The sequence below is a fragment of the Oxyura jamaicensis genome, chromosome 1 (genome assembly GCF_011077185.1).
Source record: "Oxyura jamaicensis isolate SHBP4307 breed ruddy duck chromosome 1, BPBGC_Ojam_1.0, whole genome shotgun sequence".
NCBI classification, from domain to species: Eukaryota; Metazoa; Chordata; class Aves; order Anseriformes; family Anatidae; genus Oxyura; species Oxyura jamaicensis.
In genome coordinates, this window is record NC_048893.1 from 31,745,353 (window position 1) to 31,759,805 (window position 14,453).

At 37.5% G+C, this 14,453-nt stretch overlaps 1 protein-coding gene across 6 annotated transcripts in view; it reads left to right on the forward strand.

Moving 5' to 3' along the window:
• TMEM117 (transmembrane protein 117) overlaps positions 1 to 13,618 on the forward strand; it is a 215,246-nt gene extending 201,628 nt beyond the window's left edge. For all 6 annotated transcript variants that reach the window (XM_035329012.1, XM_035328993.1, XM_035329002.1 and 3 more), the window contains exons 7-8: positions 2,548 to 2,677; positions 11,517 to 13,618. In XM_035329012.1, coding sequence (XP_035184903.1) covers positions 2,548 to 2,677; positions 11,517 to 12,157 — 771 coding nt within the window. In that variant the 3' untranslated portion in view covers positions 12,158 to 13,618. The remainder of the gene's footprint in view (positions 1 to 2,547; positions 2,678 to 11,516) is intronic.
• The last annotated feature ends 835 nt before the right edge of the window (positions 13,619 to 14,453 follow it).

Here is a 14,453-nt window from a genome sequence, read left to right on the forward strand (position 1 = left end):
ATAGCACTGTTCCCTTTCACATATGTTAGATACTATTTCTTTGTTCTCCTTGCTACCCCTAAAAGCAGTTTTGCCCGGCTCCAGGTCTGCATTTCTTTAGCAGACCTAGGGTGAGCTGTTTATGACCGTGGAGTGTCTGGTAGCAGCCTGCGCACATCTTTATCACTCCACACCTGTATTTCTCTGCACTGCAGCCTGTCTCCACTTCTCCACACCTCTGCTATCCTACCAACCCATATTCCTCATAATGATAAAATATTAACATTATAAAACCACAGCAGTACCATACAAAGGACAACAAAATTAAACCAATTTGCCATAGCCACCTCATTAGTTAGAAAAATTGCTGTTATAGCTGACCTGGGTAAAGCAGAGCTGTGGGCAGGTCAACAACAGTTTGGTCAGGGCAAGCCTTGGTCCTGAGGCCTTGCAGGCTCACTACAAAGCCTGTGGGGTGCCACTACCAATGGAAATAACATGTTATAGGACTACAGGGTAACAGATGTCACAATATAATTCAAGTGTGCTTCATACAGTGTGGAGTATGTATGCAGAAAATGTGAAATAATGTACCATGTGAAAGGAAGCTGGGATTATCAAATATGGGGTTTTCTAATGGGCTCTCCACTCACCTGCCTATAATGCAAGCAGTAGCATGCTGCTGGGGTTGGCTCTCTGTTTTGCTTTGTTTTATTAAATATTTTCCAGTCTCAGTAATTGTTTGCTGAGGCAAATAATACAGTAAATTCCAAGTTTAGCAGGGGTTGGCATTCTAGTTACTCATTATTAACATGATCAGAAAAATGCTGAACTTTTTTTATAAAATGTGGATACAAAAACACAGTCCAATACAAAATTCAGTCTGATGGAATTTTGTCTGTAAATCAGCAAAAAGCAGTTAAAATAGTGGGAGCACTGGGACAAGGCAAGAGCGAGATGCTAGATTTATGATCCTTTCTTTACTCATTTCTAGTGTGAGTATGCAGAGACCACAACTCCCTGTTTGTTTGTTTGTTTGTTGGTTTTCTTCAGGAATATGTAATGTTTTTCTTCCTACTTACTCCCATTTCTTCATGGGTGAGAGTCTGTCTGAGTCATCCTGAGACATGAGTCCAGAGGTGTATATTAGCTACAGTGAACTGAGAGTGCACACTCATAAAATATTTATCTTTGGGCACTTTTTGAATGTCTACCAAACCTAAGGGGATGTTTGCAGATGCAGTGTAAGGGACTGTGCAGCTGGGCAGTTATTACCATAGCTCATGACCAGAAGAGGATGTGTTGTGTTGGTGATAAGGGAAAAGGAGAGCATCCTTATTTCTCGTATCTTCTGCATCTCTAAATTGGCACTTTCTGTATCTCTGTGGACACTGAGAACCAGGTGCAGAGGGTCAGGGCTTCTCCTTACTTATATTCCCGTTAATCCATTTAACTCAGTATCAGAATGTGTTAGCACAAATCAGTTGCTGTTAGTGTTTGTGCCGAGCTAAATTCCCTACTGGTAAAACTCAGCCTTCCTTTTACCTTCCACTGTAGAGAATGTTGGAGCTGCTTAGCAATTCCTGCATGCTAAGTCATATGCAAAGGAAGCCTAAGTTATTTACAGAGCTCCTCACATTTCAGATTCCTTTTTCTTATTTTCAGTAAATTCAAGTGCCTGACTCATGGGATACAAATCCAGGTATATGCATGGGGACAGGGCCAGTATGTTTCTAACTGTAGTACAGTAGGTAACCACTCTGACAGTAATTGCACGAATTCCAGCAATGTTGCTGGACTTTATGTTCTGGTTGTAATGAGCCATGCCATGATCAGTGGTGGGTGCAGATAACTAAATGAAAAATTCCTCTAAATGCAGCTCCTTCTCAGCTGAGTTACCCCATTCTACCAAAATATGCATGACAATAGGTAAGAGCTTCCACATTTCCAGCATTACTTTGTCAGCTGGAATACATCAGCGGAGAAAACTGTGCTCAGATTGATTCAGGCAGATTATGTTGAAGGGTCTTCACTTGCAGGGAATGTTTATTTAGATGTATTATGAGCAAATGCTGAAAACACCCTCTAGGTTGAACAAGGTGAATACAAATTTGTGAAAGACTTGAAGTGTCAGGCCTTCTTTGCCAATTTCTTACCTGCAAATTGTTTGCCAAATTAGGCACAGAAGTTGAAACTTGTATTGCAAGGTTGCTCTAATTAGTTACATCATGAACCAATACTTACTTTTACACAATGCAACACATATACAACACAATTGTATTCGTATACAATTTTGTAATATCAGCTGGTACAGTGGGTACATTTTTGTCATTCTGAAGTGAACTTTTAAACGCATAATTATATGGAGCTGAAGTAAAAATCATCCAGTGATAGCTAATATAAACAAGATATCCTATTTCAAATGGCTCAGTAAAACTTAAAGTGGGAAAATCCAGTCATGGGAGGCTTAAAAATAGAACTTTGCCCTTTTGATAATTTAAGCATTTTAAAGGGCAAAATATACTGTGAAAGCTTATATTTAGGCTATTACTTTTCTTTTTTTAACAGGACTGGGAGTTTCCACATTTTATGGGTGATGTTGAAGTGAATCTTCCAGGCTTGCCATCTGCACACATGCAATTCAAAGTACCGTATTTCCAAAAGATCTTCAAAGAGGAGTATCATATACATATAACAGGTATGTAACCTTGCAGATTGTGATACAGGCACACATTGAGCCGTGTCTGTGTAGGAAATGTGTGCTAACATGTTCTTAATCACATATTTTCTTTGTTCTCCCCAAGATGATTTCTGTTTTTCTATCTGCTTAGCTGTCCGTATCCTTATCACCCATATATAAACCTCTCACCAAAATAAGGAATCTCTGTGATATGAATCAGAGACCTGCTGTTTGTCATGGGTTTCAGCAGCTTCTTGTGACACTAAGTAATATCCAGTGTAGCTTCAGAGATCTTTTATCTAAAATTACTCTCCAGGGGAATTAGCAGCTTATTTCATTTTAAAATCTCTTATGCGTTCAGATGCCTTTGCTGTGATTTATGCTAATATCTTTTCATAACTTCGGTCATTCTTATCTGGCAAAGGCCACTCATAACCATACTTTCATCAGTCATCTAACCAGAAACAGACAGTTAAATAACTTCAAATAAAATAGAATTGTGGTTATTTGAATGGATGGCACATATAGATAAAAGTACCCAATCCTTCTATACTATGAGACAGTATTTGAATAACAGCAGAGAATGAAAAAGAGAGGAAGGTTAAATAGGGATAAATATTTTTATTTTACCTTCGAGCTATGTAGAAGAATCCATTGGTAAGTGAGAGATGAATGCTACTGGATAGCAAAAGAATGCAATTGCAAATTGGCAGGGGTCTTTAACTGCTAGTATAAACAATCAGAGCACACGACAGTGTATAGGAATAAGCATCCAATGACACAGCCATACAAAATTTCTATAGAGCAAGGACAAAAGGAGCATTCAGAGATCATACAAAGATACAACCAAGAGCTAGCAGGTGAGCCTGAAGCTTAACAGGCATCAAAAGCCAAAGGAAGAAAATGTGCAGAGGAAGAAAGAATGAGGAATCAAGACTCATTTGAGACAGGCTGAATGAAGCCTCAGAGAAGTCATTTTCAGGAGAGAAGATGGAAATCTGAGCGATCAGATTGGAAAACAGAAAAGAAGAGAAAATCAACACAAAAGTTACCTGTTTGCTATTGAGTGACAGGAGGCAGATGGGCCAGTAGGAAGTACAGATGGAGAGAAGGAAAGTTTTTCCAAGTTGGTTGTAGGTGCCCTGTTGGAGTCCTGGTAAGAAAGACAACCAGCAACAAGACAAAAGGGCTGGGGATACATCTGAGTGAGACAGTTTGAGCTCAGGAACCAGGATGAAGTGAAACAGGTAAATTATGTCAGTGACAGAAGGTGTAGGGTAAGAGAAGATGGGATGTGTACATGATGAACACATTTTTCTCTCTGAAGTGAGAAAAGTCTTGGGTAAAAAGGGAGAGGGAAAAAAAAGTGTAAGCATCAAGTATCTGACACGAACTATGGGTGTGGAATTCAAGGATAGTGGAAAAGATTTTTTTTCTTCTTCTCAAGACTAGAACATGAACTTGGAGGGGCTCAGTCCCACAAGGTTCCCAAATGCCATTCAGTCATTCCATTGTACAAGGAGCTGTAATGGAATGGGTGCGTGCAGTAGCACGAACAAGGACTGAAGCATGGTGGGGTGGGCTGTGCCATCAGATATAGGAAATCAGGATATAATTAAAGAAAATAAAAAACAATGGTAGAAGAGGGACTGAAGAGCAAAGAACAATTTTGCATTGCAGAAGAGCCAGGGATTTTCATGATAATCAGAGAAGAACTAGGAATAAGCAACAGCAGAGAACATAATTTATGTATCAGAAATACAACTGCTTGCAGTGCTGCTGTTTGAAAACAGATCAACTGAGAGAAACCAATATTTATGCATTGTAGAATCTTCTGCAGAGAGGACTGGAGGTCTTCCTGATTTTCTGGCAAGAAGGCATTCTTTTAATGAGGACGAGCTAATGAATAGGGGCTGAGGAATATTTTTCCCTGCTCAGCATTAACAAGATCCATTTATTAGATTCACTAGACAAATCAATCCATTTGACTGCACATCACGTACTCTGACTACTGAGTGCCTGTTTTATATCAGTGCTACACCACCCTTTAGGATATCTAATAAACAGCCATAACACATGGCACAAGAACGTCCCTTTGGGTAAGTTTTGCTTGAACCATCTGTTCTTGCCGTCAGTTCTTGTCTTAGGTTAGGGTATCATCTTGGATCACTTTCAAACCCTAGTTATTGTGTGGATGTGTAGATTCTTGTAATTTTCTATTCAAATCAAGGAGCTAATAAAAGAAAGAAAGAACTGGTTATATATAATATATGAATGTATATATAAATAAAGATTCATGTAATCCAATCTAAAATGAGGGTAGAGAGTGATGCACACAGATGGAACTGCAGCAGATGACATGGGGGTAAGATACTGATGAAGGCAGGAAAGTAATGCTCCATTAAAACCTTCTGTATTTAAGCCATGTTTAATACACGACATCCAGAATATTAAAGAACCGTATGACTATATGACTTTTTTTTTTTTTGGGGGGGGGCCGGGGGGGAGGGGTAATAAGCAGGAAAAAAAGACAAAGGCCTGAGTATCATTTATTTCTATTGGGATAAGGTGTTAAGCATGCTGTGAAAATATGATCCACTGTCCAGAAACTGAAAACTCTTTTTCTCCCAAATAGTGAGGAGAAAGAAAGCATGACTGAAATACCATTTACTATATCGTTCCTTGCAAATTTTATTCTTCATAAATTTTATTCTTTCACAGTCTGTCTTGGTCACTATTGATTGGTATAAATAAGAGCAGCCCCAGGACTCCCCTGAGCAGCCCTATTCAGCTCTGGGTTGCTCTAATGAACAATGATCCCACAAAGAAGCTGCTCTAACTGTAGGCACATGCAGAGGAGTAAAGGACTTTAAATCACCTTTCTGTTGGTGTGTGCTTAACGGCTTCGTAAATGTTCCATACAGATGAAGGATTTCACAGTTGCTTGATCTGTGTTGCCAGCTCTCCTGATTTCATCACGTCTTAAGACAGTTGCTTCTCTTTTTTTTTTTTTTTTGGTCTTAAAGTCTTATCGCCTGGATTCAGATACTATGTGAGAATGTCTGCTTTCATATTTTTTGAGAAAGTATCTCATGATTGAAGAGAAAAAAAATGTTACTTCTGCATAGCTCCATGTCTAAAAATGCAGATAAGCAGTACTAAATGTATTATTTTTAACACATCTTGCTACTTTGAACTAAAAAGCGTGCTTTCTTAGGCCTGACTTATGATTTCTGAATGTTGTAAGTTAGCAATAATGTTGAATTAACATCTTCAGCCAGTAGCTTATATGCTTCAGTGTAATTTTGAATTGACTATAAAAAGCCCATCTTATTTTTTGCTGGTAACTGAGTACCTCAGTTTGCTTAAATTTCTTTGCATCTAGGAACTCCTAGCAAGCATCTACTCAGTATTAAATATTTTTACCATGTTTTGATAGCTGCTTTTATCTATAAACGTCAAAAATATCTGGATTTCCCTTGACAGATGGTTCACTACAATTAGTATGTATGTGTTTTCATTCTTGGGCTGCTGTTTACGGAAATATGTAGTCTACTTTAGTTTCTATAATACCCAGGGAAATTTGTAATACTTAAAAGTAATTTTTTTTTTACTTCAGATTCTTTCATTTTTAAAAGGCACTCGGAGGCCTGCCGGGTACCATCTAATAGCAGCACTGGAGATCCAAGAGCATCTGCTGTCGAGTTTCCAATAAGTTCCAAATGGGAAATGTTAAGGTGTAGGTATCAAAACAGATGGGAGATTTTTCTAGCCATTTATAGATGTGTTTCTGAGTTCTGGTCTATCCAGAGTGCCCTTCTGTCCAATGGAGAAATTGTCACCTTCGTGTCTGGCAAGTGCTTGGTGTGGCTGGCTTGTACACTTAAATAAAAGAGTGCCATGAGATCCAGGCCAAGCATCACCTACACAGAGATGCCTGAGGGAGCCAATGGGCAAAAATAGAAAGGTTAGAGGTAAAAACAAAGCTGTCTGTGCACACAGACATAAAAAGATCTCAGAGGATTTGCTGCTTAGTTGAGCTGTGAGTGGTCTGCGTGGATGTATCTAGCTAATAACGCTAACGTGACAGAAGAGATGAAGAATTTTTCAAAGATACTTGAATGTTTTACAGAGGTGTCTGAATGTTTTCGACACAAATTGCAATTGAGATAAGAGTCTAAAGACAGCATGTCCTGCACTAGCCTCTGGCTGTGGTTGCACAGTATGAGGTCACTTGCCTTAATAAGTGGGATTTTTACATGTCCTCTTGGCCTCCAGAGAGTTGCTGAGGACTGGTTTCTACACGAGGTCTCTCTTTTTTTTTTTTTTTTTTTTTTTTAGGACATTACTACTCTGTTACAGAGAGGACATACAAAAATAAAAATACTTCAAAATCAGAAGTTGTTTGGGAATATTTAGACCTGCAGGATCTGCTTCAGTTGCCCAGTAAATCAGTTGTATGCATGGATGTGGACTGGTTGCTTTACCCTTTGTAGAGTTTATCAGCCTCTTTAAAAATAAGCACTGCCCAAACACCTTCAGCTGGCAGAAATAGGTGACTCTACAAATGTCACGTGTAACACGTAAGGACTTCAACACTGTGAATGGCAGTTACGAACCAGGTGTATTTTAGGTAGTGCATGACTGAATGACGTAGCCTGTTTTACCACCCGATTTTCTTCATTGTAACTCCATTGAGGAGCCTGGGTATAATTCTTCTCAGTTTGCTGGAATGCTTGACTGGCCCTCCAGTCTTGGGAGCTGCATCTGTCCATCATCAGACTGTCTATGGAAAATCCACATGCTTCAAGAAAAGCTAAACAGTGCCAATATGCAAATGCAAATATTCTTGGCCTTCCTAGAGCCAAGAGTAAGTGTGTATATATATGTATTATATATGTTCATTAGCATAAGTCTCCAACATGAATTGTCATGGGGAATTATCATCAGATAGACGTTTGTAAGTGGAGACTGTCAGACCTCTTGGGTCAGAGCGCTTCACTCCATGTATCACCAATACAGAAGGATTGCTGGGTAAACTGGGCTTATTTGGCTATCATGCTGTGAATACAGCTGAGTAAAGTAAGTGCCTTGGAAGAGGGATAAACAGCAGAGGACACTGTATTCTAGAAAGAGGCAAATACTTTCTGTAAGTAACCAAGACAGTGCTAATTCCCAGTCATTTTGTGTCTCGAGAGATTAACACAGCCCTTGGCTACAGGGAATACTGAGTAGGAGTAGGAAGATGTCATGGTGTTCATATATAGTTATAATGATAACCATATAAGTTATCATATATGTTGCTCATATTTAATGTTCTCTTCACAACAATTTTCAAAAGAAAAAGAAAAATCATAGAGCTCATAGAGCATGCTAGTGATGCAGAAAATGTTAAACTTGTCTAGAAACAGGAACTATAAGGAGTTTTAAGCATATCCAATAGAACATTGGCAGCTGTCAGGCAACTAGCTGCCACTTACATGTACAGGACATGACTCATCTTAGTTAACTGGAGCATCTGCATCTAAGCTGTTTGTCCAAGCACCACTTATAGTCCACACCAACACAACTGATAGAATCAGGAGAGCTTCAGGCTGTGCTCCTGTCTGCCTAAACCTAACTGGAAGCTAAGTGAATGAGTTTCAAGTTCATGCTTTTAATGTAACAGGAGGAATTGAAGTGTACATCTCTTTTAAATCAGGTGAATATTCTAATTTATTATACAAGGGGGGCAGAGTCTTTTTTAAATAGTTCTAACATAGATTCACAATTATGAAATCAGAGTGTAGGACAGATCCTACATGAAGCCAGAGATCAGGCACCTAACTACCTTCTGTTCAGTATTTTCAGTATTTTCTGCTAGCTTCTAAGCTAGCAGAACACAACTCCTTCACCATCAGCAGGCTGGCATCTCAAGACTTACTGCTCAGGTGGCTTGTTCTAGATGTTGCACTTAGTACACAGATGATTACTGTGAAATTCAGCTGGGTGCCATTGTGCTAAAAGATGAGGTGGATCATAGCTCAGCATTAGAATAGCCAAGTTCCCTTTGTCAGTCATACCTGAAGCTAAGCAATCAAGATTATATCAATGTCATTATAAAGGCCATCTTGATCTTGATAATTTCCCCGCTTCATTTCACTTTGAATTTTGATCTTTCAGTCATCTGTGTTTTCCTACACATACTTTATTCTTGCCATAACTATCTGAAGGGAAAGAGTAATACTGGTCCTACATGAGTCTCCTGCCACTCCCGGGGTCTAGCAGTCACGCTGGAAAGGCACCTGCCATAGCATTGCAGAAACACACAGTACCAAATACAAGTTGTTGGTTTTTATGGAGCTGGTAACAAAGTGGAATTTTCTTCAGTCTTATGATGCATTTTCCTGGAAAAAGAACATGGCTAAATGACTTAACTCCAGGTCAGTGCAGCACGGATTGTTGCTTTCTGGTTGAATCACAGAGCAGTATTTGATGAGAAATTACTCTTCCAAAAATGTCCAGGTGAACAACCATAACAGAGAAAGGAAGTTTTGAATATGGTAAATTAATTTTTCTTTCAAATTGTAGGTAAACAGATAACAGTTCTAATATTTGTATTTCATTGCTGTTTGTGTTTAGCATATTTTCCTAAGGAAATGAGAATTATGCGATTATGTTCTCTGTGTGAATTGGTCTCACTCTCTCTATCCAACAGCACCAAATAACTTTTCAACCCACAGCCAGTTTCAAGAACATTTTTGGAGGGTGGGAATCTAAACAATACTTAAGTTCCCATCATGTCCTGAGAAATAGTGGTAAGGTGGGGGAGAATTATCCAAGTCAGTGCCCAGCTGAGGAAAAAGCAGGTAGAAGTCATCCATTATGTATTCTGTTTGTCAGCAGCCAACTTACCTGTGAATGTGTGTCCCAGCCAGCCCATCAACACACACTATGCAAAATATATTCTGGCTCTGTTTTCAGAAACATCATACTTGATGAGGAAGCTAGGGTTATTCTGATGGAGGAAAAATACAGGGCAAAGATCCATAGGAAACTGCATCAAGCTAAATCAAAGAATCATAGAATCATGGAGAGTTGGAAAAGACCTCTAAGATCATCTAGTCCAACCTTTAACCTAGTATTGACAAGTCCACCACTAAACCATGCTACTAGGTTCTACATATATATCTATGTTAAAATCACATTGTTTCTTACTGCATTTCATATTCTAGCATCATTTTCAGTGTCTCAGTGTTCACCTAAGGGACTTAAGTAATATTAAAATGTGGTGACAATCTTCTAAAATCATTATTTTCTAAACCCACCTCTTTAACAAGTTGATTACAATATCGCTGAAAACCCAGAATAAAAGGCTAAATGAATTATTCAGGAATTATGTGAACAGGATGCACTGCAAGGTCTTTTCAGTGCGTTTTGATTTCTGAATAGTGACAATAACACAATAGAAAGATCATTCTCATCCATTTCCAGTCCTAGTATAATCTAGGTTGATTGAAGAGGACCATTAAACACAATTGCTAAAATACAAGGAGTTACCCTGATGGAGCATTTTGGTCCATGGTACAATTTGAAAATACAGACCTTGAGGAACTGGAATCCACTTATTCTTTACCAAACCAAAGACATAAGCCATTTGGTAGATTCTTTGTTATATTAATTTTCTTTTTTCCTTGAGGCTTACTTAAATATGGTTCTAGCGTAGACCAGTATCATTCATCACCAGCAGGAACATTCCTCAGTGAATGTCCTTTCACATCATGCTGTGGCATCAGCCACAAATTCTCCATCCTGACACAATTTTGATGACGTAGATTTGCTGGGTTCTTGATTGGTGCCAGTAATTACCTCACAGGTAAGATTTTAACACGTTCTGCTAAAATATAAGGGATTCTTTAAGTATGAAAACAGTAAAATTTTGTTTTGTGACTGTGTATATTCATTGATTAATTTAGCTAAGAAGGAACATCTGGAGGTCATCTGTTCCAATACCTTGCTCAAAGCAGGGCCAACTTTGCAATTCCATAATGTTACCTTTTATATATTTTGGATGCCTAGAGGAGACGTACAAAAGAATAATTTTAAGTAATAAAAGGAGAAAAGGTTCCTCCTCCAGTATTGCAGGAGCTTAATGTTAGACTATGAGTCACTCCTTGGAGGAGTTTCTCACTACACAGAGTATAGGAAAGCTAAATTGACTAGTCTCCCTGGACTAAAATCAGCCCTTGCTATTTCTCAAGGGCATAATACCTCTAAGTTTATCCAATTAAGCATGTATCTGGGCACCATGGTTAGTGTACTAAACAATGTATGTATGTACTTTTAAAATGTACATACTTATGAACCCCCAAAAGAGCCTCACTTCATTCATTACTGGCATATAAGTAATTCTATTAAATATGGCCTTTTCAAGGAGAATTTCCATGTGAGTGTTTCTGAAGCTCTGAAATTAATGCTTTTTAGGTTTATTGATCTGTACCACATCACCTAATGGTCTAATCAACAGGTCACCTACAAACTGCAATGTGAATTCAATTGATATACTGCTGTGCTTACATTACAAAATTATTTATTATGTGCCCAGACCTAACTGTGAAATACTAAGGGATATTCAGCATAAATCTGACTGTGGTAGAAATCTTATTACAACTTTGCTTTGCTGATTAATAAAAAAAAGGATTTTTTCTCTCAGTAACTTTTACATATGAATGCATTTGTACTGCTTCTAAAATGGATATATGAGATGACTGAATTGTTTTTTTCTTTTCTTTTCCTTTTTTTTTTTTTTTCTTTTTCTCATTTTCTTTTTTCTCTTTCTCTTCCCTCTTTCCCTTTCTCTGTTTCTCTTTCCAAACAGGCAAATGGTTTAACTATGGAATTATCTTTCTTGTTTTAATCTTGGATCTAAATATGTGGAAGAACCAAATATTTTACAAACCTCATGAATATGGCCAGTATATTGGTCCTGGACAGAAGATCTACACAGTGAAGGACTCAGAAAGCTTGAAAGACCTTAACAGAACTAAGTTATCTTGGGAGTGGAGATCCAATAACACTAACCCTTTGACCAACCGGACCTACGCTGAAGGAGACATGTTCTTACACAGCAGATACATAGGCTCTAGCCTTGATGTCAAATGCCTGGCTTTTATTCCAAGTTTGTTGGCTTTTGCTCTGTTTGGTTTCTTCATCTGGTTCTTTGGGCGATTTCAGAAAACTGACCAAGGCATGGAGAATTTAGACAAATCATACACAAGAATGAAACGAAAGTCACCATCAGATATGGGAATGACACGAGAAAATACACAGGTGTTAGTAGAAGAACCATTAAGTTTTCAAGAACCTCATCTTGTATCCATAAAATCAGACTTAAGTGAAATAGTTTTCAATTCTTCTCTCCTCACTTCTGAAAACTTGAACGCACAATTGAATGAACAAGAAAGCCCTTTACAGCCAGTACCAGAGTCCTCTGTCCCTCAGAGTAATCCTCCAGCATAGAGGCAAATATCCTGGAAAAATAAATAAGCAGTTGCTGTAAGAGTTCAGTTTTACCTTTTGTAAGTTAAGATTTACATAGTGTTTAGACTAAGAAATTCAACCTATACCAAAAGGTGCTCAGCATGCTTTTTCTAGGATTTTTTTTTTATTTGTATTATAGTACGTGCCTACTGTATATCTAACATTCCTTTATAGATTGCTTCCCAAAATTGCACAAGCTATTTATTAATACATTACCTTAACTGTACAATAGTGTATTAGATGATTACTTGCAGGTATAAAATTCTACCGTGGTGGTGCCTTGAGACATTAAACTGTTTTTTAACTCAACACCAGATGTATAGCACAGTTCTTCTAATCTATTTTGCAAAGCTTTTTGTATATGGTTATTTTCAAGTATTGTTTGATGTCTTAACAGAGGAGATAAATGCAGTTATTCCTTAAGAAGGGTTTCTGTTAGGACATCACAACTTGACTTTCTTATTTACTCATCAGTGGAGCCAGTGACTTTGATGACCGGACTGCAGAGAAGCATGTTGATTACCTTTTAATTTTTGCTGGCTAGCTGCCAAACACAAAAACAGATTCATTATGCAGTAAACACTAGAGCGATAATACAGCATGGGTCACTACTTACAAAAATGTGACTTTCTCCATCAGTAATAGCAATTATGTGATAATGCCTAATTATATTTTTCATAATTAAAGATAAACTGCTCCTTGATTAAAAATTCTGCCCTTCACCTTTTAGAAACAGAGGTGAAAACACACCCTTAAAGCAACTTTCACCATCATCCCACCAAACCTATGTAACATCAAAGAGCCAGTGGAGTGCTTACAGTAAAGGACGCAGAGCCCGTTAAATCCAGTATTTATTTGTATGCTTTGGTGCCGATGTTGTCTGGGTATACACGAAACATACATACAAAACACACCACACATGGAAAGTCTAAACATGCTGAGGAAATGTTTTGGGGTATTAATTAAAATAGATTTATACTTGAAATGTCTTGTAACCTTTTCTTTCTTCATTCATTATCCACGAGTAAATGTAACCTGGAAGCAGAAACGTGGCAAAAGTGTTTATTTTGCTTTTTGAAAGGGGACTTTGGAATGTGAATTCTTCTGCTGTGTGATCAAACTATATGCACTAGAGAAACTGCATATCTAAAACATCAGAAAGACTCTGATATGCCTCTAATTTAGTTCTATAAATTGTTGTTACAAGTTACTAAATAATAAGTCATTTTTAAGCCTGAATTATTTCCCTGTCATTTACTGGTGTTGCTGTATTTTGTCTTTGTGACTTTTTTATCTCCATTGTTTTGATCTATCTGCTTTTAAGTTTTTGGAATGCTGGATTTAGCATGCATAATAGAACTATGCATTTATTAACTGTCAGTTGAGAGTCAATTTTAATAAACATCATTCGACAATTGTTTATTATGAGGCAGGAACATATTCTATTAGTTTTGAAGTTTGTTTTTAAAAAAGTACACATGCATTGTCCTATCTGAAATCACAAATATTTCTGGCACTAGAGAAGATAGACTGTATCACAGTAAAGTCAAAATCAAATATTTTACTTAAGAAACATTTAGTATTTCATCAGGCAAAAGTTCACTTTATAATGAGACTAAATATTTATCCATTAAAAACATGGCTAAAAATAAACCTATTAGCTTTTGGCTATTGCAGCCTATACATTTGCTTAATTGACAGTACATAACCAAAGACAAACCATTAATTACTAATGGTAAAACACTGTGAAATCCCACCTGTATTATATAAGAGGTGACTTTATTGGTGCTTGACTTTCAAGCACAATTTGATTTAAAAGTGAGAGCATTTATTAAGTAGTTACAGAAATAGCTGGTTGATTTTGCAGATACATGCTTCTCTGTATGTTTTGGGCACTATAAACCCAAGTAATGAAAATCTCCCATTAATCTATTTCTCTTTTTTTTTGTGGATGGGAGTAGTTAAATCCATTAATACGTAGGCAGAAAATGAAAGACGTACTTGAGCCTTACAGCCTGCGTGATGACATGATTCTGAGAAAACTGCTATTAAGCAACTGATCCACAGCTAAAATAATTCTGTGACCTCACATCAAGTTAATGCTTTCAAGGCCATTGCAAGCCTGCATGAAAGTGAGAAAAACATCAAATAATCTAGATTTTGCAGGTGTATTTAAATTAATGGTCAATCAGAGAGACTGCTTACATCATGAATTCTTAGGAAGTGAAAAGACTCAGTGTAGCCACTCACCACAGTCAACTCGTCAATTTAATTA